Source organism: Equus asinus, chromosome 2 (assembly GCF_041296235.1).
Source record: "Equus asinus isolate D_3611 breed Donkey chromosome 2, EquAss-T2T_v2, whole genome shotgun sequence".
In the NCBI taxonomy this organism is placed as follows: domain Eukaryota; kingdom Metazoa; phylum Chordata; class Mammalia; order Perissodactyla; family Equidae; genus Equus; species Equus asinus.
The window spans coordinates 97762109-97788671 of NC_091791.1; the positions used below are offsets into that span (position 1 = coordinate 97762109).

A 26563-nucleotide genomic window follows, 5' to 3' on the forward strand; every position below is an offset into this window, starting at 1 on the left:
TAACAAGATCCCTAGGTGATTCATATGCACATTAAAATTCCAGAAGCACAGCTCAAAGCATGTCTCTGCCAACAAAGCGATGATTCAAAATGAAGAACTGACAAGACTGACAATGAGCACGAAGTAATGAATGCACACGTGCACAATTAAGTTTCAACAATGGCTTGAAATAGGAGTATGAAAGAAAAGATATAAAGGGGAAAAACCATGCCGATAAACTGAGTATAAAATCCCAAATTATAATAACAAAACCCAAGAAGTGGGAGAGAAAAAGAAATGCATAAAATATTTATCAGCTTACATAGAGAGAAATCAAAAGAAACTATTTTATTATTGGCATTGTCTAAGAAATAGCAAAAGCTCAAATAGTGGTGGTTTATTAGAGTTAGATTGAGTCATAAAGCAATTATGAAAATAGGGTTTTCAAACACCTTAAATTCAATTACCAGTAAAATAAAAACAGGATATACATATATATAATTTCCAAATTGCCAGAGGTAAAATTTCAGAAAAGAAAACATGAAAGAAAGATTTTAAATAGAGATGGTAATGTGAGCACATATTCTGAACTCCTTCCCCTTACAAATGCACAGTGAAATCACCAAAAAAGAACATTAATAAGTTAACATCTCTACATCGTGTCTGGAAATTCACAGAGGCTAGACATAAGCCAGAAACTTCAATATATGGTGCAAGCAAGACTGAATTAAAGGAGAGTACGCAAATATACTATTCACTGTACACAAAAAAGAAGGCTGCCTGTGAATGAAGTGGATGAGATCCACAAGAGAATGCATCAATACCACTAAATTAATGTGACAGGTGATGCAGCCAGAATTCCTGGCCATCAGTGGCAAAGGGGTGGCTAGAATAAGACAAACACGTGGAGGCACGAAAGATCCCACTGGATGGGGGCGTCCCTGTGCAACATTCAATGCCTAGGTGGACTGGGGTATTCTGGAGGGTAACGTGAAGCATGGGGACTTCAGAGACGATCTCCAAATAAAGGAAAGCCACAAAAATCATAGGAAAAGAAACATTTGCAGAAAGGCATTGTTCCCACACATGCCTTCGACTGCAGCTTCCTGTTCACTCTCCATACTGACACCAAGCTGCAATGGATCTAAAGCAGTGACTCTCACCCAGATGGAAGGAGGGCACTTCTCCCACGGAGTGCAGGAGCTCCCTTCAATTAATAAGGAGTAGGAGGACTTGCAGATAAACACACATACATATGTACACATGTATACATATATGCAGATTTTCTAAATTTGCTCTTATTTCTTAAATGCAAGATTAGACCATTGAGGGGCTGGCCCCGTGGCCGAGTGGTTAAGTTCGCGCGCTCCGCTGCAGGCGGCCCAGTGTTTCATCGGTTCGAATCCTGGGCGCGGACATGGCACTGCTCGTCAGACCACGCTGAGGCAGCGTCCCACATGCCACAACTAGAGGAACCCACAACGAAGAATACACAACTATGTACCGGGGGGCTTTGGGGAGAAAAAGGAAAAAATAAAATCTTTAAAAAAAAAAAAAAGAATGGAAGTATTTTTAAAAAAAAAAAAAAAAAGATTAGACCATTGATTGTTTTCAGCCAGTTCTTTTCTAATAGATGCATGTGGGGCTATAAACTTCCCTATAAAGATGGATATAGGTACTTCCTCCAAGTTTTGATATACTGTATTTTCATGAGCCCTCTTTATTCCTGATAATACTTCTTTCCTTAGTTTCTACCTTGTCTGATATTAGTACAGCTTCAACAATTTTCTTTTAATTAGTGTCACGTATTATGGTTTTTTTCAATGCTTTTATTTTCAGCCTTTCAGTGTCCTTATATTTAAGGGTTGTCTCTAGTAAGCAGCACCTAATTTTTGTTTTACAGGCCAACAACATTTATCTTTTAACTGGAATACTTAGCCCATTTACATTTAATGTAAAAGCTGATATACTGGGGGGTTCAAATCTACCATCTTAACAGTTGTTTTCTATTTGTCACACTCGCTCTATGTTCTTTTTTCTTTCCTTTCTTGAGTTCTTTGGAACCAATCAAATACTTTATCAATATTCTATTTTTCTCTATGATAGTTGGTTAATTATATAATTCTTTCATTATGCTTTTAATGTTAAGCCTAGAAGTTATAACATGCATCCTTTACTTTGAAGCATTGAATACAAATTTGTTATTTTTACAATTTTCTGGGCAATCCAAAGACATTAGAACACTTTAACTCCATTTACTCTCTTCTCAAATTTTATGTCATCGTTTCCCTGTTTTTTAAAATTCTACATATATTTAAACCCCACAAAAAATTACTATTGTTATTTTTGTGTTTTTTTAATGCTTTTTTTTTGGTGAGGAAGATTGGCCCTGAGCTAACATCTGTTGCCAATCTTCCTCTTTTTTTTTTTTCTCCCCAAGCCCCAGTACATAGTTGTATATCCTAGCTCTAGATCATTCTAGTTCTATGTGGGATGCTGCCACAGCATGGCCTGACAAGCAGTGTGTAGGTCCATGCCTAGGATCCAAGCCGGCAGAGCACATAAACTTAACCACTTGGTGACAGGGCCAGCTCCCAAAACATTACTATTATTGCTTTAAACAGTTAATATGCATTTATATTTATGTTCTCAATTGCTCTTCATTTCTTCCCGCATTTCCATCCTCTACATGGGATCATTTTCCTTCTACCTAAAGAACTCCCTTTGGCACTTCTTTTAGCACAAGCCAGAAGGTAAAGAATTCTCTCAATTTTTGTTTGTCTGAAAATATTTTTATTTCACCCTCACATTTGAAGGATACTTTTGCTAGGAAAAGAATTCTCTTGTAACAGTCATTTTCTTTCAAGATGTTCAACAGGTGATCTCATTATCTTCTAATGAGAAGTTAGCAGTCAACCTTAATTTTGCTCCTTTGAAGGGAATGTGTCTTATTTCCCTGGCTCCTTTTAAGATTTTCTTCCACGTGTTTATGCATATTTATTCTGTTTAGGGTTTGCAGAGTTTCTTGAATTTGTGGCTTAATATCTTTATATCAACAACTTTGGAAAACTTTTGGTTACTATCTCTTCAAATAGTGCTTCTACCCTATTCTCTCTCTCTTTTCCTTTTAGGACTCCAATTACATGTTTTGGACCTCTTCACCTTGTTCCATACATTCCTTATTCTATTTTCCATATTTTCCCCCCTCCATAATTTTAGCCTGGACATTTCTACAAACATACACTCTCTTCCGCTATTTCTAATCAGCTATTAAGGCCATCTATTTAGTGTATAATTTTAGACAGCATATATTTCTCTTCTCAAGTTTCCATTTCATTCTATTTTATGGATTCCAGTTCTCTGGTGAAATCCTGTATTTTGTCTATTTTTGTGAACATATTTATTACGGGGATTTTGTTTTGTTGAGTGTTTCGTAACACACAGGTCTAATAACTATAGTACCCGTTTCTATCGTCTGCTTTTTTCTCTTGGCCCTGTCTCACAATAAGACTGGTAATGTTTTATTGAATTACGTGCATGATCCATCAAAGCTTGTATAACCTCTAGTGGATGTCAACTTCCTCCAGGGTCTTTTTTTAAACACCATCTTTTTAAAAAAAACTTCCTGGAGGCAGTTGGAATGGCAACAGATTTTATTGTCGAATTAGGGTTGAGCTAACTCAAGACTCGGTTTCAGTCTTAGGAATACCTGGTCCATTGAAAGCTGATTCTCCCTCTCTCCTAGGGGACAGTCCTTTAGGGATGCTAACTGGTCACCGAGGTGTTTACCAGGGCTTTGAGCCCCCGATTTTGTGTCCCAGGACAATGAGACTGCCTATCAATCTGCTTCGCTTCTCAGCCTGTCAGCAGCTGCTTTCTGTTTGACTCCTCTGCCTCTTACTGCTTAAGAATTGGTGAAAGCCCAGATGAAAAACAGGGCTCTGATAAAGTCCCTTTTCTGCTCTCGTTCCCAATTTCCCATCGTTGGACTATCAATATCTGTCATAGTTTTTAATTAGCCCAAAGTGAACTGAGACAAATAAGGGCAAACAGTGGATTTGTATAAAGCTAAATGAATTCAATTTAAAGGTAGGGCTTTTAATCTACGATCATGTCCTACTTTTTGATATTAAAATGAAAAGAATCTGAGGGTAATTCTTTTATTGAAAAGCCTGTGATGGTAGACCATTGTTGAGTTTTGTTTTTATTTTTGTCCTCATTTGACCAAATAAAAAATTGACAACCTGTGTCAGTTCCAAATACAGTTTCTTTTGAAGTTTACTAGTACTTGAAACTAGAAGTCTGAGAACCAGATTCTGTACCTTGGCCTACAATCTCCCTTCTTCTTCAGCATCGGCCCATTCTGCCTTTTCCCTTTGTCCACTGTTCTCCAGGCGTCGAAGCGCCTTTTCATTTCCTACTCCAGCACCTCTACGTATGCTGCTCCCACTACCTGAGTTTTATGTGCCATAGCCCTCCCCTTTCACATAACTGACGTCCTCTCAGCAATCAGGTCTCAGCACAGACCCTCAGCACAGAGGACTTCCCAGATAAGGGATCTCTCTCCCCTTGACACAATTTTTAATGATGTATAATTTGATCACATGCTTGTTTATTGTTTGTCCTCCTAGACCATAAGAACCATGAGGGCAGGCTCTGTGTCAATTTAATTCACAATTGTTAAACTCCTTACACACATGGAGGTATAACAAAGGTCTGGAGCTGGAGATGTACATAGTGGAAGGATTTCTGAAGATTTCCTTAAGAAATCTAAGCTATGATCCCAACTCTTATTCTGCCCCACCAAGAAAGAGAAGGGATGAGGGCTCCAATGTGCTAACACCAAGTCAAGAGGAAGAAATCTTGGGGACACCACTTGAAGAGTTCAACGTGTGTCTCCTGCAGTTGGCTGGTGTCCAGTTCACACCTGAGAAATTTCAGGGCTGAGCGACAGCTGCAGTGACCTGTGTAGGCAGAGCAGGTGTGGCTGTATTAACTCCCCGAACGCCTCGTCAAGAGTTTGTTTAGCAAAGGTCACACGCAGGTTTCCGGTGAACCAGATGGAGGCCACATGCAAGAGAGCCAGAATGGGCTTGTCTTAGGAACCCACCAAGACGGCCACCGAGGAGTGAGGAGGCATGACGGGGAGAAGCTGGGAGTATGCCTTGCTGTCCAAGAGCTGAGGAAAGCACAGCATTACCAAGACAAAGGATGGTGACTAGCATGGCTCAAGGGAAATGCAGGCAAGAGATCCCAAGGGATTGGAGAGAGAAGGGGAGCTATTGTCTCAGAAACATCCATCGAAGCGCTCACAACAGAAGGAGCCGGCTCTGAACACCCAATCCAGAGAGCACCAGTCCCTGCTCACTACAGGCAAGGCAGAACTCTCCTCCCACTGTGCCTCCCCTCAGCCCCAAATCTCCCAACCGCAGTGGGTGCAGGAAAGACAGAAGTAGCTAATCAGCTGCCTTTCCTTACCCAAAGCCTTTTCACGAGCAGCTGACCCCAGTATGGAAAGAGGAGATGTAAATTCACTCACACACTGAGGAAGGTCACTTGGCAAAATTATATTCCAGGTAAAAATCACAGAAATCTTAAAAAGTAACAAAATAACCAATAAGTACGTAAGCATTTGGGTTGTATGACAATAGGATAAAAGTGGTCATTTATGTCCTTGATATATCCCCTCTAATTCGTTTTAACAAATACAAGTACATACTACTTAAAAAAAGACAAACACAAACCCACGCCTTTCCCACCCAAACCCTGCCATTAATTGCAAATCATTTAGACTCTTCAGATGTAGAGGCCACGGAGAAGTGCCAATGTCGCAGCTTCCCCACTCCAGCTTCCACCTGGAGACTCCCTCAACTGACTCACCAGCAGTGGGAAAGAACTTATCCCTCACATAAGAAGCCCCTCCTGCACCCTTGCCCACCAGACTTGCCCTCCTACTGCAGGCCTCATCCAGTGCAACACAACATTGTACCATCCTTCCACACTGCCCAAGCCAAACAGAGAAAAGGCCTTCATTCCCTGCCGGGGTGACAGCTGGGGGTGAGAACCACATTATCTTTGCAACATCAGTCCCTGGATGCGGTCCTGCACCCATTTACTCAGTGTTCAGTGCTCTGATCAGATCTCACCCTGGGGTAATGATACCAACAGTGTCTCCAGCCGCCTTCCCAGGCCCTCCTGGCCTGGACCAAGGGCCCGCCTTCTCAAAGGCCACGTTTACACTCTCTCAGCTGCCCTGCTCTGCCTTGCTCTGCTCTGTCCTAAGGAACTAGAGGACATGCTTGGTCACTGTTTAATGTGTCATAAAACAGAAACCTCTATGAAATCCAAACTTGGGCCAAAAAACGTTCCCTCTGTGTTTCTGTTCTACGTCTTGACGCCATTCCAGAAAGTCAATTCACTCTTTCAGCTGACAACACCCCAAATCTGAAAATGGCTGTCATAATCCTGGAGTCTTCTTTTGTCCGGGACCAGCATATCGCGTTCCATCAACCTGGGGCTCTGTCTTACCTGAGAGCAGAAGTGAAATCCTTGGCTAGCATTTAAACTGCCCTGTGAAGAATTACCTCAGACTGTCTCAAAATTGTCGTGATGAATGTGGGCTTATTTCAAGCTTGTGTTATTTTTTAAGAAGCTGATCTTGCATTTTAACAAATGGTATTTAATATAAACATATCTCAGGTATGAAAACAGAACTTGCATTACCTTTTTTTGTGTGTGTGAGGAAGATTGGCCCTGAGCTAACAACTATTGCCAATCTTCCTCTTTTTGCTTGGGGAAGATTGTTCCTAAGCTAACATCTGTGCCAGTCTTCCTCTATTTTGTATGCAGGACGCCACCACAGCATGGCCTGACAAAGGGTGTGTAGGTCTGCACCCAAGATCTGAATCTGTGAATCCCGGGATGCCAAAGTGGCGCACGCAAACTTAACCACTAAGCCACCAGGCCGGCCCTTGCATTACCTTCTCACTCAATGGGTTGCTCAGAGAAAGTGAACAAGAAAGGAATGAAAATTACAACTCAAGGGCAGAACCCAGAAGACTTGCCCTCTTACCCCAAGTCTTGAGAACTTTGGGCCAGTGACCTAACATGCCAGGCCTTCCCTCACTCCGAGCCCAGGCCCCAGCTTCTATGAGCCGGGAGCCTTACTTGGATGGAGTGTGGCCCACGCTCATGAAAATGGGACCGTTTCTATTTAAATATGAGAACCTCGGGTTGACTAATATTTAGACACAGCAGATGTTACACCCCCATCACAGTACGTTCCAAGGCCAGGAGGCAAGCTGGGTCCCCTCCCCGCCCACCCAAAGGCACTGACATCCCACAAGAAAGAGCAGGTGCAGCCACCACTCACCTCCCAGTCAGACATCTCCGCAGAGAGTATGACGCTCCGCCCCCGCACGTCCGGGAGCAGTCGCTCCAGTCTCCCCAGGCATCCCAATTGCCATCTTTCTCTTCCTCTGAACGAGTGTTTCTGGAGGTCTAGAACGTTAAAAAAAACACAATAAGTTATAGAAAACGTGGTAGAAATATCCCAAAGCTTCCCCAGTTTTTCCAGTGTCTTACTCTGGAACATAGGTTTACGTGGAAACTGGCGGTGTAGGAGTCGCTTTCCGTCTTTCGAAGGTTTTGTACAGATGGCTTCTAAGCTCAATTTTAAACCGGAAATTTTATTCTGAAATTTAAATCAATTGTCTAAATATCAACAATGTTTTGACGATGATGATTATGATGTTTTTTAACTTACATAGCAGAGGCCAAGCTTGCACCTAAAAAGTTCTCACCCCTGAAATTCTGACTTCCCTTCTGTCAGACCCATAGGTGCTACCTCCAAGGAAACCTTTTTTGCATGAGGATTTGGGGAGCCTTCTGAGAGAAGCTCCATTCCAAGAAAACGAAGCAAGTAAAGATTTAGGGGTCCAAGAAAATAGGGAAGGGTCAATTATGAATATAGTTTGGTTTAATTTGTCTTCTGAACTTGTCACCACTGACTCACGTCAGGATACTCCAGAGAAAAGAGAAGGGGGGAGATTTAAGTTAAAAATGTATAAATAGCTGTAGATTCAGACTTTTAAAAAATGATGTGTATTACTTAAATAAAGTTACAAAACTTTATTAAGGGGCCTAAAGTAGACTTGAATCAATGAAGAAACATATCATAGTCCTAATTGAGTAGACTCAACACTGTAAAATGCTATTCTCTCCAAATTAATCTATAAATTTATAGCAACTCCAATCAAAATCCCAAAGGGAACCTTTTTGGAACCTAAGGAAATGATTCTAAAGTTCATCTGGTGGAGTAAATGTCTACACAAGCCAAGGAAAAAAATCTGTCAAAGAAGGGAAATGCAAGGGAAATTGCCTCAATTAAAAGAGTATAGAATTGGCATAGCGATAGCAGTCAGAGCTATTAAATTTTTAAAAAGAAGAGTCCAGAAACGACTCAAGTAGAAGGACGTAGTATAGGACCACAAGTCAATGTGATGAGTGATTAAAAGAAAAAGTCACAGATAACTTCTTCACAAAATACACCAAAATGAATTCCAGATATAGTAGAAATTTATATTAAAATACTAAAACCATAAAATACCAGAAAAATTATAGATTAATAGTCATATCGACTTGATACAGGAAAGACTGTCCTGGATATGTGAAGATAGAAACTATAAAGGAAAAGACTGATAGATTTGGTTACATTAAAATAAAAACACACTTGGCATTTGTGTCTCTTTGCCTATAGATAAAGATGTAGGTATATGAATATATACACAAAAATGTACAAACATAGGAGCTGGGTGAAAACACACCGAGCTGCCTCTAAGAATGGAGGACGTGGGAGCAGGAGTGAGCATTGTCGGGGAAAAACACAATGGGATGCCAATGGAATGCCCATCCCCGTGAAAGATCTGAAGCAAATATGACAAAAAGTCAAACTCAATGAAGCCAGTTGGTGCTGTGAATGGATGTTAGTTTTATCTGAACTTTTATGGCTTTTGAAACTTCTTTTTTAAAAAATATCTTTGGGGTGGGGGCTGGCCCTGTGGCCGCGTGGTTAAGTTCGCGCGCTCCGCTGCAGGCGGCCCAGTGTTTCGTTGGTTCCAATCCTGGGCGCCGACTTGACACTGCTCATCAAACCACGCTGAGGCAGCGTCCCACATACCACAACTAGAAGGACCCACAACGAAGAATATACAACTATGTACCGGGGGTGCTTTGGGGAGAAAAAGGAAAAAATGAAAAAAATTTAAAAAATTTAAAAAAAATATCTTTGGGGTGGAAGGCAATCCTTAGGGAACAGTATCAGCCTCCACCGTTTTTACTGCAGGTGAACAACGCGGCTGTGGATGGAGAGGCGGGCGCGGCTCATTAAAATGTTAGCGGGGCCGCCCTCTGGGTGGGGATACCACACAATTTTAACTTCTCTTGTTTTTGTTTCTCTGCATTTTGTAAAGTTTGTTTTTCAAGCCAAAACTTTCATGATTTCATTAAAAACAAGCAAGCAAACAAACAAACAAAAACCACCTCCCGTGGACGCACAGAAAAGTCAAGTCAGACAGAACTTAATAGGTAGGTTCTAAGTGGGGAATGGCAGGGTTTATGAAGGAAACCCTGACATACTAATAAACGGCACCATGTGACTGAACTAGATATTGCACAGGTTTCCTTAAGCCCTTAGGCCAAGTTACCTCATGCAACCAAAAGAAATTAAATTAAGAGAGAGATCTGTAGAAAGGACCTTCAAAAGTGAAATGAAGAAATAATGACTGGAAGCAAGGAGGGGTTTTTCCAATAATTTTCACCCAGGTCTCACTGGCCAGTGGGTTTCATGGCTTCCTGCCAAGCTCCCTATTTATAGCCCAGTAAGCAACCCTCCTGGAGGCAATATTTCAGGAACAGTCAAGAGAAAGGAAAGGATAAATATCTGGCAACTGATCAAATCTGTCATCAAGAATAATGGCTAATTAAACCCATACTATTTACTGTTCTAATTAGACCACTGTTCGGTTCAATTTTCTACAGTAAACGTCACCAGATATAACTGTGTCCTGTCCATACCATAATATAAAATAAAGTTTTAATTCATAAAAAATACAATAAGCAGTTTAATACATTCATCTGGACTTCTAGGTTGGTAAGTCCAAATCATTTAGGTAAACGTTTAAAATATACACAGCTGAAATTGATTTTTCATTTTGTCACTTGATATACTGATAGGCTGAATGTGAAAAGTTGAAAAACATCATCATATATATTTTAAAATGAAAGTTGAGAGTTCTTTGCAATATTTTTTTATTTGTTTTTATTCCCACTATCCCATCTGTTCAGTTTATAGTTAGAGTCAGGTTTCTTTCCATAACTTCTCCACCTTTCCTTACAAAAAAACAAAAAAGAATCTTGATTCTAAAATAACTAAAATAGGCATGTTATAAACGCAAGCATTTGGTTTCTCTGGTTGGGATCAGTTAGGATATTTTTCCCCTAAGAAAACAGAGAGAAAAATGACATCTCAAGAGGGCGCTCCAGTTTTCTCCTCTTCTTGGCCATGGAGATGGTTGGATTTTGCTTTGAAACCCCAATGCCATCTCCTACAAGCCGGTCCCCGTGTCTTTCTCATGTATTCTTCTTTATTCAAAGAGTAGCAATAGGGGCTGGCCCCGTGGCCGAGTGGTTGAGTTTGTGCGCTCCCAGGGTCTCGCCCGTTCAGATCCTGGGCACGGACATGGCATCGCTCATCAGGCCATGCTGAGGCGGCATCCCACATGCCACAACTAGAAGAACCTACAACTAGAATATACAGCTATGTACTGGTGGGCTTTGGGGAGAAGAAGATTGGCAACATATGTTAGCTCAGGTGCCAATCTTTAAAAAAATAAAAATTTAAAAAAAAAGAGTAGCAATAACATCCCAGATTTCTATCCAGTTCTCATCTTTTCCCTCTGCAGCCAGCAGCATGATGACAACACAAACATTCAGAAAAGACCTCCATTGGAGCAGAATAAAGCGCCACCAGGGTCAGTTCTGAACATTTATGTTGTGTGTTCTTCCCTCTACTGCAAAAGAACCCGCTTGCCTGGAAGCGACACCCTTTGAGAGCGGTGGACGGTGAATCTCCATACTCTTCGACAGAAGAACCTTTCTCGGACGATCTGCTGCCTTCAATTGTCCCAGCTCTTTTACAAATGTTGTCTGTCTCTGCACACACTTAAGTTCGCATGTTTTTAATCTTAAAATGTAGTGTCCAGAATATAACATTGTATCTGAGAATAACATAGACCACACATTGCACCTCTGATCCAGGTTTCTTTTGATGAAATCAAAGTTTTCTTCTTCTCCCCCTTCCTTCCCTCCCTCCCTCCCTCTTTCCTTCCCTCCTTCCCTCTTCCCTTCCCTCCCTCCCTCTTTCCTTCCCTCCTTTTCTTCCTCCTTTCTTCCCTCCTTCCTTCCTGTTTCAGTCACACCATTTATTGGCTCTCATTAGGAAGCAGCATCACATATTGGTTAAAAGCTGTGTGGCTCTGCATAAGTTTCTTAACTTTTCTAAAACTCATCTATAAAACGGAGATGATAATCTTTACCCTAACAGGATTTAAATAAAACAACACATACAAAGCAAATAACAAAGGATCTCAATAAATGTAATAAGAGAATGTCTCAATAAGGGTAAGCGATTGTAGTTCTTCAAAATAATGTCTTTTTCAAAAGAATGACACTAGAGCCAGATCTCTCCCGGTTTTACTCACGCAAGACTTAACCTTAATCATTACAGAATTTCCTCTTGTTGGTTTTGGCCCAGAATCCAGCCCACTGAGACCTGTTTGAACCCTGATCCTGTCACCCCATCTACGAGTCACTTTGCTCAGCTTTGTGGCTTCCATGCTCCGCCCAAGTCCGATAAATGTGCTGGACATAGCTCCCTAATCTTACAGCATTCCATGAATGCATATTTCTGCTCTTTTAAAATAGTAAGCAGACCATAATGCCAAGGAAGCAGCCAACTAATCAGACTTGGGATCTGTGAGCATAGTTTAATGTTACCATAAAAATATGAAATAGTACCATTCACCGTCATCAAGCGTTAGGAGGCAGAAAGAGCTGTGGGGAGGAAAGGAACCTGCCATTTGGAGGAGCTGGATCAGGCACAGTGGGGTCTGTATTCTTGGGTGTGTGGTGGTGGTGAGTCTCCTGGGAGAAGAGGTACTCAGCAGCCCCACTTTGGCTGGTCCCAGCTCTGAACTGCAGTGACAATAAAACATGGCGGACTGAGACCAGCCTGACGTTTGGCCTGATGGTAACCCCGAAGAGGCAACAATCTATAGATTTGTTTCCCCCAAGTCTGGGTCAACCGACGTCATGTCTTTCTCTGACTCTGCCTTGGCCCAGACTGGAGGAGAGCAAGGAGGAAGAGGTGAAGAACTGGTCCTGCATAAAGCAGCTACTAGGTAAGCACAGAGTGAGCACTGCCTGCCAGGACTTTTTCTATGTGCTTTCCAACCTTCTCGACAGACCCTGCAGGTGGATATTACCAACCCCATGTTATAGGTCAACAACTATGGCTTCCAGCAGCACATGCCCAAGGTGTGGAGGAGCCCAGGTAGACCCCTTTCTGTCTGACCCCAGACAAAGCCTACATTTTTCTCCGTGATGCTCCATTGCACTTCACGACCAGAAATCCAGTCAAATGCAGCAGCTGCGCTATCATCACTCACAGTCAGCATTTCGCATCTTGGACCAAAGACATCTGCTACTGCGATTCGCCTGACCACAACATTCTTTCGATATCTCAATGAAGTCTTTTACTTTTTTTTCCCCTCTATACTGCAAACAGAGCTACACTTCTGTTTTTCAAAAGTATTTGATTTTATCTAGGTTATTTCATGAGGAATACATGTTCTTGACCAACAGTCACAGACCCAGATGCGACTGTTAATTTTCTCAAACCATCCTATTCCAAGGTCTGGCAGAGCTCAAAGCTTGGTGCCCTGGGAGGACAAACAAGGACTGAACGCTCAAGACAGTGAGCAGCAGGTGAGAGAGGCTGGAGGGACGGGGTGAGGCGGAATCAGCCCTCGGTCATTGAGAGCAGCAGACACAAGGGACCCAGGGCAAGGAGACACTGAGGCAGAAGCAATTTCTACCACCAATTCTGCTGGAAGTAGGGACAAAGCCCCACACATCCCTGTCAACTTCTCTCATGTAGTGGGATTGCAAGTGAGTTCTTACTTTTGGCTCATTTCTATTTCCTAATTGCAATGGAATTACAGTACTTTTCTGCATTCTTCTTTTTGCTTATCTATATTTCCCAATTTTATACTATGAACATGTATAGTTTATGCAATAAAACACCCAATAAAAGTTCTTTTTTTAAAAGGGGAGAAAAACACTGAGGGGAAACCTATGAAAACACATGCAGAGAAGCAAAATGCACTTTGTGCTGCTTGGTTAGAAATATCAGGCTTAAAGATCTCTTAGGAAATCATATTTTCCTAAGTCAAGTTCTAGCTGGGGAATATTTTGGATGAAAAATTCAAAAAAGATATTGTTTACTCATTATATAATAGAACTGGCAAAAGCCAAGAATATTGTAGGAATAAGTGTGTTCACAATTTCATAAAGACTCAAGGTCTTCCTGCCTTTCTTGGATCCCCAAACATAAATCAAATCATAAAATATTTTCCTGACGAGTTCTTAAATCTGTGACTTATAATGAATAGCACAGTTCTACTAGTCTTGCAAAAACGTTAGTAATTAAATACAGATTTCACATATAAGGTCACTTATTGGAAATGCTATATTAACAGCTCCACATTAAAAACAACCCAAAATAAAAGAAGTTCCACTGGGATAGTACTTCCCAGACATCAAATAAACGTTCGCTCCAATGTTACCTCAAAGGTTATTTAAGGAGATCACAAATGACCCAGATTTTGTTAACAGTAAACACATTCTTTCAGGTTAATAACTAACTTAAGGTCTTTAACAACAAAAGTTTTAAAAAATATGGATTGGGAAAATGACATAAAAATGTCACTTGAGCTGTCACACAGGCTCAACAATTCAGTTCAACTAGAACTAATATATCGAAAGCCATGTGTTAGGCACTATTGAGAGATGCTCCATACCCCGTATCTCAGCTCTCCCTTCTTTAGTCCATCCTGCCCAGTGTGGCCCTGATTATTTTACCACCTTCCCAAAGCCCGTCAGCAATTCCTCAGGACACATGTCCCGTCTCAGGCTCTCCATGCCTCATTCTCCAGCACCATTTCCTGCAGCTCCAGCTCACACCACATCCCATACTCCAAACACACCATATTTCTCATTATTCCCCAATCACAAACACATATTCAAGTCCTGCTTCCCACGCTAAACTCCAAAGCCATACTAAGACCCTCTCCTACTAGGCTCCCGTCATTTGTCCCTAAAACAATCCTGACCAAGGATGCATCTCTGCGTACAGGGGACCAGTAAATGGAGAGGCAGAGCCAGCCCTGCTTCCCTGAGCCTAAGGTCAGGACAGGCCAGGAGAGCTTCTGAGAAAGCATCTTGCTCCCTGGGTTTTTCCTGCCAGCCCACCACCTGGGAGGCTGGCCCGGTTCTGTGACCCCTCACCTCATTTCTTTCCCTCCCCTAGTTAGCCTGGTGTGAACTGACCTGGTCATGTACTATGCTGTCTCCCCATCAACACATTCCAGTCATCCTCCCTCTTAAACTCCTGGATTGAAGGTTCATTGAACCTCTTGTTCTAGTAAAAATAAAAAGAAATAATAAAAAAAAGAAACACTCCCACAAATGCTAGGAAGAGTTTCCAAATCATGGCGACCAGATCTTCTCTGAGTCAAGATGAAGGAACACCAACTAAACATCTCTAGACTTCTCAGAGTGAGGCAGGCCTTCTGGACGCAGCAGTCCAGTCCATTGCATTCAGTGGGAGAACTCAGTCCCAGGGGGAAACAGAAGGCAGATTCAGCTGGGGATAATTTGAGAAGCATTTTGAAAGCACGCTATGTACTAAGGTGTGGACAGGGTACAGGAATTTACAAGGGCTGGGGCAGCACCCTGGAGCGGATACCAGGCAGGCTCTGTGAATCAGATGATTCGCATTATCTACCCGGGGCCCTGCATGCAAGATGGGGCAAGGGCAGGCAGAGGCTGTGCAAAGGGCTGCCGGACAAGAGATAGGGCCTTTGGTCAAGAATCACAGTCCACAGTGACCCCAAAAGGTGAGGGCTGGGGAAATAAAAACACTTCTCCCCTCCCTCTCTCCGATCCCCTGCAGTGCTCACCATTGGCTGAACCCAAGCAGAAGTCAGAGGGCAAAGGAGACCAGTGAGGCGGTCCCTACAGGTCAGCCTCCTGGGTGGGGGCAGCACAGGGTGGGGAGCGGTGGAAAGGGGATCTGGAGGGTGAAAGGAAGCTTTCCAGCACAGTGATTTATTGACTCACAGGAATATTTTTAAGCAGAGGAGTGACTTTGGCAAACAGTATTTTGGAAAAATCACTCTGGCAGGAGCGTGGGGAAGGAGTGAGGGAGGAGAGCCACAAATAAGAGCACAGCTGGAAGGCCACCGCATGCATAGGGTGTGCAAGAGACCAGGGCCCCGGCTAGATACTACCAGGGTCTGGAAAGGGGAGCAAACACATGGCTGTGGTTGTTTTTCCTTTGTTTTTTAATTTATTCTTATTGAGATATAATTGATATATAACATTATATTAGTTTCAGGTGCATAACATCATGATTTGAGATGTGTATATACTGCAGTGCCCTAGATAACGGCTATGATAAAGAGAACTAACTGGTGGTCCGCAGGAGATATCTGGCCTGTGGGTCAGATTTATTTAACTATAATTGTATATTCTACCAAAAAAGAAAAAAAGGAATTATTTGCTAATGTTTAAAAATATGGAGATTTCACATAAAAATCTAGATTTTTGACTTCTTGGGAAAAGAAAATAGGAAATCGATATAGACCCACATCCCAGCATGGCAATATTTAAACACAAGCATGGCCCCCCATTTTTAAGGGGCATGTGCCCTCCAATTTGCACAGTCCCCATCGGCCACTATGTGGATTCGCGTTACCCGCCTGGCCCCTGGGGGCCAAACTGGGAGCTTGTTCATGATGAATGACTATTGGTTTGAAAGTAATGAGTAGGCAAGTGAATTTACAACTGATGTTAGATTCTTCACAGTCTTGTTGGAGAACAGTATTATGTTTCAGAAAGTAAGAAATACAGGCACAATGTGTAACTTAAAAATAAAATAAAACAGGGGCCGGCCCCATTGCCAAGTGGTTAAGATTGGTGTGCTCTGCTTCAGGGGCCCAGGTCCACAGGTTCAGATCCCAGGTGAGGACCTACACCAGTCATCAGCCATGCTGTGGTGGCGACCCACACATAAAGTGGAGGAAAACTGGCATAGCTTTTAGCCCAGGGGTAATCTTGCTCAGCAAAAATAAAATAAAACAAAGTGCACTTTGTCATCTTCACTGGACACTGAGACAATATGTGCACACAGAAGCAGTGTTTAAGAAGTGATTTCATGGTGCCAGTGTCTAAACTCTACTCCCTTTGTACCCATGGACTTGTCACTGGGCTATTTCAGATATAAGATATTAGAGTATCTAATGAGCACAAATAAAAATTCCCAGAGTATAGACAATCATGTTCTGGAACATACCTATGCTGGCACTAGCACACGGGATAGCCCATTCCAGGGACCACATGGCCACCTCTCCATAACCACCCCACACAATCCTATATCATGCATGAGAACATCTAGGTTATTTTTCCCCCATGAGTGCAATCTTCATAGCTACTAGACAAGTTAGAAAAGAACCATAATCAGGTCCTCTCCTATCACAGCAAAGGACATAAAAGTGCCCAAATACAATGAGGGTTTTGTTTTGTTTTGATTTGATTTTTTGTTACAAAGAAATTCCTAATCATAAAGATACTTACATGAAAAAAGATTTACTAGGAAATTATCTATGATATTTGGGTAAGTCATCATGAGGCATGTGTAACACAATACCAAGTAAGATTGAACAGAAAAGAAAACTAAATGTTGCCAAATTTAAAAGTCTGATGGAGAATGAGGGTGGGTTAGGTAATAGGGATCAATGGCCCCACTGAGAACAAGGAGAAAAGCAAAAGTACCCTCCATGAAGGGGAGCAAAATAAAGATAGTTTCAGAAAAACAGAAATAGGGAGAATTAATGATTTGCAGACCAGTCTTAAAGGAAATATTAAAAGGTGTTTTGAGGGTTAAAGGAAGCTTGCAGATGCAGGAAAAAATGAAGAGCAAAAATAAGAATGGTAAACATGTCAGTAAATCTAAATGAAGAGCAGCTGTATAAAACAGCAATTATAATGGCCTGTGGAGTTTAAAACATTTATATGGAATTAAGGTACCTGACAACAATGAGTCAGAAGAGTGATAAATGGGATTCAATTATCCTAAGATCCTTGCATCGTCTAGAAGAGGGTAATAGGACCAATTAATATTTGACTTTGATAAGTCAAGGATGATCTTGATCTCCAGTGTTTTTGATGATTTTGATCTCTACTGTTACCCCCAAAAGACTAAAGAAGAGTGTATAACTTCCAAACTAATAGATGGGAAAAGGTATAATAAGACAACATAGTCAATCAATCCAAAAGAAAGCAAAAATGGAGAGGAAGAAAAACATAGAAATATGGAAAAATTTGAAAAGCATACAGTAAAATGAAAAATTGAAATGGAAATATATCAATAATTGCATTAAATCCAAACAGAATAAATGTGCCAATTAAAAGACAAAGATTATCAGGATGAATTTTGAAAATTCAATCATGTTCTATTTAAAAGAGACATTTCTTAAATATGATGACCACAGAGATTGCAAATAAAAGATTGAAAAAAAAAAAGATACCATAAGACTACCAACAAAAATAAATCTAGTTTAGTTACACTAATCAGACAAAGTAGACTTTAAGATGAAGAGACAAAGAGAGATGCTTCGTGCTGTTGGAAATTTGAATTAACCAGGACAGAAGAAAACATCTAAAAGTGGATGTACCTCTTAACACAGCCTCAAAATATATAAAGCAAAAACTCACAGAACTATAAGGGGAAATAGAAAAATCCACAATCATAACAGGAGATCTTTTTAAAACTCTGTTATTAACTTCTAAACAGACAACAGATCAATAATGGTACAGGATATTGAAATGAATCAACTACAAACTGAATGAATCTACATGTGTAGAAGGCTAATCCCAACCACTACAGAATATACATTCTTTGTATTTATAAAATGTTCGTAAAAATTTATCATAAGCTGGGCCATATAGCAGATCTCAAGAATTCAAAGAATTGAAATCATACAAGTATTTTCTCTGCCCACAAATCAAATAAACTAAATATCAATAAAAAAAGAAAACCAAAAAGTTGCCAAAAATTTGGAAATTAAGAGCTAGTCTCTTAAATAACCTATGAGTCAAAAAAGAAATCACCATGAAAATTAGAAAATATTCTTAACAAATTAAGGTGAATATATTACATATCAAAACTTGGGGGAAACAGCTAAAGCTGTGCGTAGAAGGCAATTCATAGTTCTAAATATACATATTTGAAAAGAAGAAAGTTGAAAAAAGTCAATGATCTTACTTCAAGATATTAGAAAAGTGGCAGCAAGTGAAACCCAAAGAAAATAGAAGGAAAATGATAAAGATCAAAATAGAAATTATGAAGTAGGAAAGCAAAATATAAGAAAGAGAATCAACAAATCCAAAATCTGGTTCATTATAAAGATTAATAAAATTGGTAGATTCTTTGGCAAGATGATTAAATAAAAACGAGAGAGAAAAGTCACTAAAAATCAGTTCCAAGAATGAAATGTGGAGCATCACTACAGATTCCACAGGCACTAAAATGATAACAGGATGAAAGATAATATCTTTGTGCTCATATGTTTCAAAATTTAGAGGCAGGCCAGTCCCGTAGCCTGGAGGCAGGACTGACTGCAGAGTAATTTACCCTCCAGAGCTCCCCGCAGGATGAGGCAGAGGCTGGGGCGTGCCCTGAAACCCCACCTTGGCTGCACGCCTTCCCCATCTTGCCTCTCCCACTCCTGTACTGGAGTTCCCCTGGAAGTCCTTCCTGAATAAATCACTTGGACATGAAGCCTCACCTCAGCTCCTCTCCTGCCTCAGAACCCAACCCGAGAAACTTCTTAACCTATGCATGTAAAATACTGTGACCCAAATAGGATAAAATATTAGCATTGGTTACTTCCGGGTGGTGGGTATACATGAATCTGTCATACCAGTCTCTACATTCTTCTTTTTACTTTTTTTCTAGTTAAAACAATAAAAAAAAAAAGGCACTCCTTGGCAGATGTGGATAGGGAGAATAACTGAGGCGTTCAAGCAGTCACCTGCAAGTCATCTGCAAGGAGAAAAGTCTGCCTTCTCCACAGGGACGTTTAACGTCAGCAGACAGGGAAGCCCAACACCTACAAAATGCTAGAAGAAAGGATGATCCCAAATATTATATTACACTTAGCCAAGACCTGCTCGAAAACAAAGGCGCTTCATCAAAATTTAAAATTTTGTGCATCAAATGACACTATTAACAGAGTGAAAAGGTAATCCACAGAAAGGGAGGAAATATTTACAAATGATATATGGGGGATTAATATCCAGAATAGATAAAGAACAATTCAACAACCAAAAAGGAAAGAGCCGAATTAAAAATTGGGCAAAGGACTTAAACACACACATCTCCAAAGGAGACACACAGATGGCCAAGAAGCACGTGAAAAGATGCCCAACAACACTAATCACTAGTGAAATGCAAGTGAAAACCACAAGATAATACTTCACACCCATTAGGATGACTATAAAAAACAAAGTCAAAAAGACAAGTGTTGGGGAGGATGTGGAGTGAGTGGAACACCTGCCACTCTTGGTGGGAGTGCAAAATGGTGCAACTACTGTGGAAAACAATCTGGCAGTTTCCAAAAAAATGAAACAGAATTACCATATTATCCATCAATTCCATTCTGGGTATATACCCAAAAGAAGGAAATGAAAGCAGGAACTTGAACAGATATTTTTGTACACTCATGTTCATAGCAGCACTATTCAAAATAGCCAAAAGGTGGAAATAACCCAAATGCTATCAATAGATGAATGGATAAACAAAATGTGGTGTACATGAATGCAATGGAATATTATTCAGCTTCAAAAGAAATGAAATTCTCATACATGCTACAATATGGAGAAGGCTTGAAGACCATTATACTCAGTGAAATAAGCCAGAAAAAAAAGGCAAATACTTTATGATTCCACCTAAGTACCTACAGTAGCCACATTCACAGAGACAGAAAGTGGAATGGTGGCTGCCAGGGGCTGAGAGGAGACGGGTGTGGGGAGCTATTGTTCGATGGATACAGAGTTTTAGTTTGCAGGATAAGAAAAGCTCTGGGGATGGATGGTTGTGACAGTTGTACAACAATGCAAATGTACTTAATGTCACTGAACTGTACACTTAAAAATGGATAAAATGGTAAATTTTATGTCAAGTAAATTTTACTACAATAAAATGAAAAGAATAAAGGCAACCCAAACATTTTCAAATGTGGAAAAAAACCTCAGGAAAAGGAGTCTTTCTTTAAAAAGTTAATGAAATCAAACAAACCAAGAGATGATTCAAAATTTTAAAACACAGGATTGTAGAAGTCATATAAAAGGACTTGTGCTGAGTTTTTAATCCATTTAAACATTGAACCAGGGTCAACCTGGTGGCATAGTGGTTAAGTTTGTGTGCTCCACTCTGGCAGATCCAGGTTCACGGGTCCAGATCCTAGGTGCATCGCTCATCAAGCCATGCTGTGTCCCACATACAAAATAGAGGAAGACTGCCACAGATGTTAGCTCAGGAATACTCTTCCTCACCAAAAAAAAATATATATATATCGAACCATAAATAAACAACAGGAAAATTAAGGTTGTAGAACAGAACAAGTACTATATTAAATTAGTATATATAGTAACATAATAAATATTGGGAGGAGGTGAATGGAGAAAAGTTGTAAGGAAGTCAAGTAATATTGACTAAAATTTAAACATAAAATTTTAAAATAGCTCAAACCTCCTAATATTTTTCATAATCTTTTCTCATATTCTTAGAGATATCTTTGAAGAAATAATTTATTCTTCTGTGAAGGAACATTCATCCCAAGTTTAGCAGGTCCTTTAGTTTAACTTCCTTTTTCAACACCTGTGAAATTCTTAAATTATTACTTGTAAAATGGCAAGCAATTTTATAGAATATATCAATTTATTTATCCTATGTAAAATCATATTTGTATGTTTGTGTAAAAATGCCCAGAAATGCTATTTACCCAATATAGACACCAGTTATTTCCAGAAAGTGGGATATGGGAGTGATCTGTAGTTTTCTTTGTACTTTTCTATACTGCTGGATTTTTGGTTTTTTCTAAAGATTGGCACCTGAGCTAACAACTGTTGGCAATCTTCTTTTTCTTCTTCTTCTTCTCCCTAAAGCTCCCCAGTACATAGTTGTATATTCTAGTTGCAGGTCCTTCTGGTTGCGGCATGTGGGACGCCGCCTCAGCATGGCCTGATGAGTGGTGCCATGTCTGTGCCCAGGATCCGAACCACTGAAACCCTGGGCCGCCAAAGCAGAGCGTACAAACTTAACCACTCGGCCATGGGGCTGGCCCCACTGCTGGATTTTTTAAATAACGAGGGTAAAATTTTTTTAAATGTTAATTATTCTGATAAATAAATCCAACCTGTGTCCAGAGAAGTCTCTACTGTGGCTTCAAAACCCAGGGCAATTCAGGGTCTCTGGGGAATGCTTGCCAGGATGCCTGTATTGGTGGCTGGCATTCCTGTAGTTCCTGTAAGCAGGATTTATGGAAACTGCCTCAGGGCATCTCAGGACTGATCTAACAAAACCTGTAGTCAGATGCTACAGATTATTAACTTCCAGCCCCACACATTGCAACAAATATGCTAGAACGATGCTTCTTAATTGGGCAGTTTTGTCCCCTGGAAACATCTGGCAATGTCTAGAGACATTTTGGGTGTTGGAACTGGGGCAAGGCAGTTGCTACCAGCATCCAATGGGTAGAGGCCAGGGATGCTGCTAAACATCCTACAGTGCCCAGGACAGCCCCACCATAATAAAGAGTTATCTGACCAAAAATGTCAACAGTGGTGAGGTTGAGGAATTCATTCTAGAAGGATGCATGTCCACACAAGATTCTTTACTCTCATAATGACTTATATTGGTTAAAGTGAAAAAAACTCTTTTCTAAACCAATACAACAACCAAGCATCATAAAAATCCTCAACCTTCAGATAGTCTTAAAGACACGAACTGCTTTAATTTCACTCATCACATTGGAGCAAAATAGTACCCTGCATATGTATAATGCCACTTACCTTTTTAGAGCAGGTGCATGTAGATTACATACTTTCTTCCCCTACATTAAGAACCACAAAATAGTCAAGAAGTTTTTAATTTCAATACACCTCAAACCATATTCAAAGCACACATATTTGACAATCCACAATGGACTTTTCTTTCCAAGGAAAAAAATAAGCACAGATTTTCAAGTTTAATGATATCAAGTTTTAAAAAAATTCTCCTTTGACTTTTCTTAGTGATTTACTTCCATCCATGGTTAGCCATTTCACATAGAAAAACACAGGTTTTGCGCCAACAACTCATCAAGAATATTACCCAGACCACAATTTAGGGGCATAGGTCTTAAACAAACTCCAGCAAGAAATATTATTTGACAGCTATGAAAGCAAGTAATGAAAGAAGCCAGCGTGTTGTTTTTATCTCATGCCTCTCCTTCTGGGATTGGCTGGTGGTCTGCATGCTCTGGGCCACCCGTGCATGGCATGTCACCCCAGGTGAAGAGAAGAAAATGGGGACATTCTGCACATCTGAGACTGGGTGGCACTAAGACTGGAAGAGCTGACAGCAAAATCCTAATTCCTTGACTGAAAATGGAGGAGAGTCTCCCTGGTTGGGAGCAACGGCCCGTGTAGGTCACTGCTCAACGGCTGGGGTTCAGATCCCTTGAGTCTTCCCCAGAGTTAGCTGGGGATTTTGCAGGTTTGGCAGAGTTGAAATTCACTTACTCATGCAACAACATTCACCAAGTCCAGTTTAGTCACTATCCTCAAGAAGATTCATCTAGCTGGAAGATAAAGGAAAACACATGATTGCAAGGAGGTACTACCTGCTCAAAGAACACGGAAGGACCACTCCTCCACAGTCTGGGAAGTCAGGGCGCCTCCTGGGAAGGCATCACTTGAGCTGAATCTTGCTGCAGGAGTAAGGGTTTAGGAAACCTCAACAGTGGGCACGTGAGCAAATAGTCTCTATAATTTGCAGGTAAGGGAGGAAATATTTGCATAAATTCTAGTGGGTTGTATGTAGGGTAATCAAAGGAGTATGGTAACTTCTAGAGATCTCTATCAAATAAGTTAGATTTTTGTCTGCCGTCATAATATGACCTTAAATTCACACTACCCTATTTTAAGCACTTGCTATGCACACATGTGGCTAGTGACCACTGTACTAGACAGTGTAAATATAGAAACTTTCCATAATTGTAGAAAGTTCTGTTAGACATCAATGGTATAAATAACTCTTGGAAATACAGTCAAAGTTGAAAGCAAAGCCAAAAAATTTTTTGGAAAAGAAAGTTTACATGTGTGTATATGTGCATACATACATACACACACATATATATGGACGCATAATACAACTGTGCATTAAATCAATCATTTATTTGATTTAATCATGTATTTGATTAACTTGAAAATATCCAGTGAGAATTTTTTAATTTCAAACTTTATTTTAGGATTTTTTTCTCTTTTTTTTATTACAGTAACATTGGATTATAACATTATGTACCTTTCAGAAGTAATAATAGAACTTAAACTTTCAAAACCACCAGAGACAACTAATTCAAGCAAAATATGGTCTGTATAGCAAAGTACCAAAAATGAATAAATGTACCAAAAACATTTGGCTGTACCAAAAAATATGAACATGATAAAGGAATAACACAAAAATAACAGAAATGAGAGTAAGTATAAACAAAACAGGGCATCTCCTGTTCAGCATTTTTATTTCTTTGTATTCCATGTCATTGATTCAGTTTTCTGCAATGCCAATTTTGCTCTCCATTGCTCCTAACACTACCTAAATCCTGCTATTGCATCATTTGTTTACATTCTTTCCTTAACTTTTAAACCCTTTTTTCGTCTCATTTTGTTGTTTTCATACACTTACCATTTTCTTCAATTTCACCAATAGCCCAAGCAAATGTTATGTAACATGTATTTGTTTCCTGCAATAAATTATCTTCTAAATATTCCTTCTTTACCTCCTTAGGATATAGTTTTATGTTATAATGCAGAATCTTTTCACATTTCTTATGTTACTACTGTTGATTTTTACTCCTTGCACAAGGAGCCATCCATTCGAGGCTGGTGTTTGCCCAAAAATGTGAGGCGTATTCTCGTGGGGTGGATCAATTCTCACTTCTGATCTGGACACTATGGGCAAACTCCTTACACCTGGGCTTAAGTGATAAATGAGGAGTAGGTAGTGAATCAAGACTGAGAGTAATCCCACAGAGAGACCCTCACCGCTGCAGTCTGTCCTCTCCCGTTATTAAAGATGCTGCCTCAAAGAGTGAGGCTTCCACATGCGGTTTTCTGTTCATACCAGTCTCCATACCATATACAGTGAATCTCCTGGCATAGCTGCTCACCTTCTTAGAAAGGAACCCAACATGTTGGGGAAAATCTACATCAGAGAAAAGCACAAACACCCACAGGCTTATGTTTGGTGTGGCCCCCTCTTATGCAGCAGCCAACAAGGTTCCAAGCAGAATCATGTCCCTCTCTCTGTCACGTGAGATGTAATTTCAAGGCCACTATAAATTTGTCTCTGCTTCCACCCTTCTGGCTGACCTCCAACACTTGGTTAAGTCAGTGTATTAGTTTTTTCTTTTGTCCATAACAATAGAAAATGCCAAAATTTTAATGACCTTGAAATTATGTTCATCAGTGACTCAAAGCTACATTCCAACCTCACTTAGTTAACTTAGTTCACTGAGTTTTCATCATCCAGTCCTCAGCTCAACTGTCACTTGGTCAGAGGAAATCTTAGCTGACTTTAATCTGTAATTACAGAGCAAACCATGTGATTATCTGATTAATGTCTGTCACGTTGACTAGACTGTAAGCATCAGCAAATTTGGAATTTGGTCTGGTTTCCTCTGCCAGTGTATCTCCAGCACTTAGCATGGTCCCTGACACACAAGAGGCACTTAATGAAAATACTTACTAAATAATTGTATGAATTAATAATATAGCTAATGAACAAATAAATGCATAGAGTTCATGCTTTCAATAATAAATGTATTTGGAGAAAAAAATCAAGTTTTGAGACAATGAATCAAGAAATTAAAATTTCTCCAAAACAAAAAATCTCTTTATGAACCATTTTGAAAGAGAAGGGGGCCAGAATCTTGATTGGTGAGTTTATCTTTGTTTATTGTCTTACATTTGTTCTTCTCTAAATTAGCTGTTCATTCTGGTCATGACACCAAGCTATGCCACCGAATCCACAAGAGAGAAAGAAACATATCTGACCCAGTCCTTGATGAGTATAGGCTCAAACTGGCTCATTTCTTTACTGCCAGTGTTAATCCTCTTTTCATTACTATTTAAGTAGAAGCTTAGATGAAGACATTCTATCTCTGTGCAATAAGGAAAGTAAATTCTGTCTTCTGTGGAGCTGGGTTGAATTACTGGATATGTTGTAATTGATTAAGAAACAAAACCCTCAGGCTTGTAATAGCTGATACATGATTCTGGTTCAGCTTGAATCCATAATCCATTGGCTTCAAAATTTGTGTGGAAATATGGGGATTTGAAAGGCCATTAGTGTGGAGGAACCAATTAACACACAAATATCCAAACCAAAGCTTCCTGAAGTCTAGTTTTACATGAAACTAACATTCAACATCTTCCCCAAGGACACAATTGAGCAACCCAAATGACCAGACAATGTCAACATAGAATCACAAGCTGTCAGAGCTTGAGAGGGACTTTCAGTCTTATCATTTTTACAGATGGTAAAACAGAAGCCCAAGAGGAAAAGCTACACAGTCAATCTGGTGACAGAGGGCTTGGCGGAGAACCCAGTTATTTCCACTTGCAACCCAGGACTCGTCACTAATCACAATATTCACTTTCATGAATTACTAGTCCACAGCCATTCCCTGCTTTTCACTTTTTGCCACTATTTATCTTATACATCTAAGCCAGATGCATCTCTTTAAAACATCATTTCACATCTGTCACACCCACCCACTGCTCAAACCATTTAGCATATTCCTAATGTCCACAGGACAAAGTTCTCAAAGTCTTTAGCTTGGCAGTCGAGACCCTCCACCTGGGTCTGGCCATCTCAGTCCAACTTGGGTCAACTCAAAAGGCTTTACTTGCCTGAGTTCCT

At 40.3% G+C, this 26563-nt stretch overlaps 1 protein-coding gene across 3 annotated transcripts in view; it reads right to left on the reverse strand.

The window, feature by feature from the left end:
* ADAMTSL3 (ADAMTS like 3) overlaps positions 1-26563 on the reverse strand; it is a 319874-nt gene that overhangs the window by 220762 nt on the left and 72549 nt on the right. For all 3 annotated transcript variants that reach the window (XM_070494283.1, XM_014842654.3, XM_070494290.1), the window contains exon 4: positions 7352-7479. In XM_070494283.1, coding sequence (XP_070350384.1) covers positions 7352-7479 — 128 coding nt within the window. The remainder of the gene's footprint in view (positions 1-7351; positions 7480-26563) is intronic.